We start from the raw sequence: 2565 nt of genomic DNA, 5'->3' as shown, positions 1-2565 counted from the left end.
CGATGCCGTTTGAAAACTGGCGGCCGACGTCTATTTATTTACACAGTCGACACTTGCACAGAAGCCAGACACAGCCCGGTGATATACGAACCTTTCGCAAATGGTACGTTAAATTTACGGGATGGGGAAATAATGTCGCGTAAATCTGGCGGAACAGTCACTGAAAAATGCACCCTGAAATTCATTTTCTTCGAATTGGACAAGCGGATTTGTCAAACGGATACAAATAACTTGAAGCTTACTTATTCCTTTTTAACATTCTTATTTTCTATCTAACATCTTAATTTATGGAGGCCATTTATCAAGGAACTTCTTGTGCCTGGCCCCTCAAATTCAAATCTGCTGATTGTGTATCTGTATTATTGTTGAGTTTTTGGAGTACCTTTAAGGTAATTCATTAATTTTATTTTATGTGAGCCTTTAAGGCCTATAAAATAGTATATAATCAATCATTTTACAATATTACAGTCCAAATTTGTTAGTTTTTAATGAAAATGTCCTTTCATCATCTAAAAATGTTGTCAAATGTTTTATTTTCAATAAAAATGTGTATTGTGTAACACAATTTGAGTTTCGCGGTAGCCCTCTTCCAATCAATCTCTAATTAACAATTACAATCTTAACATCTAGATGTCGCTAGACATATTTGAAAGTTTGAAGTACCTAGTTGCCATTGGAAGCTGGAAGTTTGGAACAGCTTTAAAATTATCTCGTTTCCCAGAAACAAACAGTTAGAAGAATTCCCTTAGAACTTCCTCAAACATTAAATGAGCAATAACGAAAACCCCAACCCCAACCGAAACTTGGATCCCGACCCAAAAGATCGCATAAAAACCAGAGACTACCTTTACAAACTTCTAATAAGGTACCGTACTTAATTCTAACCCCCAAAAGTCCTTCAGACTGAATTTTTTTAGTCAACTAATTTACGACGGGTATCACACCCTTGCCCAAGCTGTGGCCAACGTTATCCCCGTGGAGGTTTCCTATTGCCCCAGTGAAAGACTCTACAACATTTTCGTGCGGGGCCTAGAAAATGAGCCGGAGAAGAAGGACTCGCCTGATAACTTCGGTTTTGGACTAGGACACGGACTAGGTACGTCGGATTCTTCATCCACACCTTGTGATAAGGATTTTTCATTCAAGACTTGGAATACGATCATGAATGCAAAATACCTGCTCCCGAACCCGCCCTGTACCAAACGGCCTACGTGACCTCCCACAAGGGCAGCTGCAGAGCTGGCTGTTTCTCCTCTGATGGACAACTGGTGGCTACCGGTAGTGTGGACGCCAGCATTAAGATATTGGTGGCGGACAGGATGCTCGCCAAGTCCTCACCGGATGAAATGGACCCTTCCAGACATGAGCCACAAGGCCACCCCGTCATCAGGACATTATACGACCACATGGACGAAGTTACTTGTCTGGCCTTCCATCCCAAGGAACAGATTTTGTGTTCCGGCTCCAGAGATCAATCCGTCAAGCTGTTTGACATATCCAAAGCCAATGTGAAGAAGGCCTACAAAACCATCACCGTAACAATTACTTTTGTTCACAGGTAAATTGTTGACAATATATATGTTGCAGGAAACTGAACCAATTAAATGTTTGGCGTTTCACCCCTCCGGTGAACATTTAGTGGTGGCTACTAAGCACCCGGTGATCCGCATGTACGACGTCAATACTTTGCAGTGTTACGTGTGCGCCATTCCCAACCAGCAACACACATCAACCGTTGTGTGTCTTAAGTGGTCAATGGACGCGAGGATTTTCGTCAGTTGCAGCAAGGACGGCTCCATTAAACTATGGGATGGTGTATCCAATCGTTGCATCAACACTTTCGACAAAGCCCACGAAGGCTACGAAGTTTGCTCCATCCAATTCTCCAAGAACGGCAAGTACGTCCTGAGCTCCGGCAAGGATTCCATGTGCAGGTTGTGGGAGTTATCCACCAGTAGATGTCTGATGACTTATACTGGGGCTGGGACGGTGGGGAAGCAACGATACGAGACTCAAGCTGTTTTTAATCATACGGAGGATTACGTTCTGTTTCCCGATGAGGTGACCACCTCGTTGTGCGCCTGGAATGCCAAAAATGGGAGCAGGCTGCAATTGATGTCCTTGGGACATAACGGGCCTGTTAGGATGTTAGTTCATTCTCCCACTCAGGCTGCTTTCTTGAGTTGCTCCGATGATTTTCGGGCCAGATTTTGGTACAGACGTATGTGAAGCATAGAGTTTGTTGCTCATTTACCTTAAAATATTTATATAATTTCAAATTGAAAATTATCAGATTAGATTATCTGTTTAATTTATAGAGTTTTGTATTTTGTTAAAAACAAGATGTTAAAATCATATTAAATATAACAATTTATTTTGAACTTATTTCTGTTAGTTTCAGATATCTATTCTCATTTCAAACCGTGGATCATCTAATCAGATAACTTCTTTTTGACTTATTTGGTTTTGTATTTAACAAAATTGTATAAAAATCAATTTTATTAATTCTCAAGAAGTTTCAAGGTTAATAAAAAATATTAATATAAATTAGATATAGTTTTCATT

The 2565-nt window shown here is 40.4% G+C and overlaps 1 protein-coding gene across 1 annotated transcript; it reads left to right on the top strand.

Annotated features, from left to right (window-relative positions):
- The first annotated feature begins 489 nt into the window (after window positions 1-489).
- On the top strand, window positions 490-2420 carry LOC109602938 (cleavage stimulation factor subunit 1-like). The gene is made up of 4 exons (XM_020019382.2): window positions 490-865; window positions 918-1096; window positions 1147-1535; window positions 1588-2420. Exons 1-4 carry the CDS (start codon window positions 768-770, stop codon window positions 2227-2229), a joined length of 1308 nt encoding a protein of 435 aa, XP_019874941.1. The 5' UTR covers window positions 490-767; the 3' UTR covers window positions 2230-2420.
- The last annotated feature ends 145 nt before the right edge of the window (window positions 2421-2565 follow it).

This window comes from Aethina tumida, chromosome 4, assembly GCF_024364675.1.
Source record: "Aethina tumida isolate Nest 87 chromosome 4, icAetTumi1.1, whole genome shotgun sequence".
In the NCBI taxonomy this organism is placed as follows: domain Eukaryota; kingdom Metazoa; phylum Arthropoda; class Insecta; order Coleoptera; family Nitidulidae; genus Aethina; species Aethina tumida.
The sequence above is the reverse complement of the archived record's forward strand: the minus strand, read 5'-3'. Positions and strand labels throughout refer to the sequence as shown.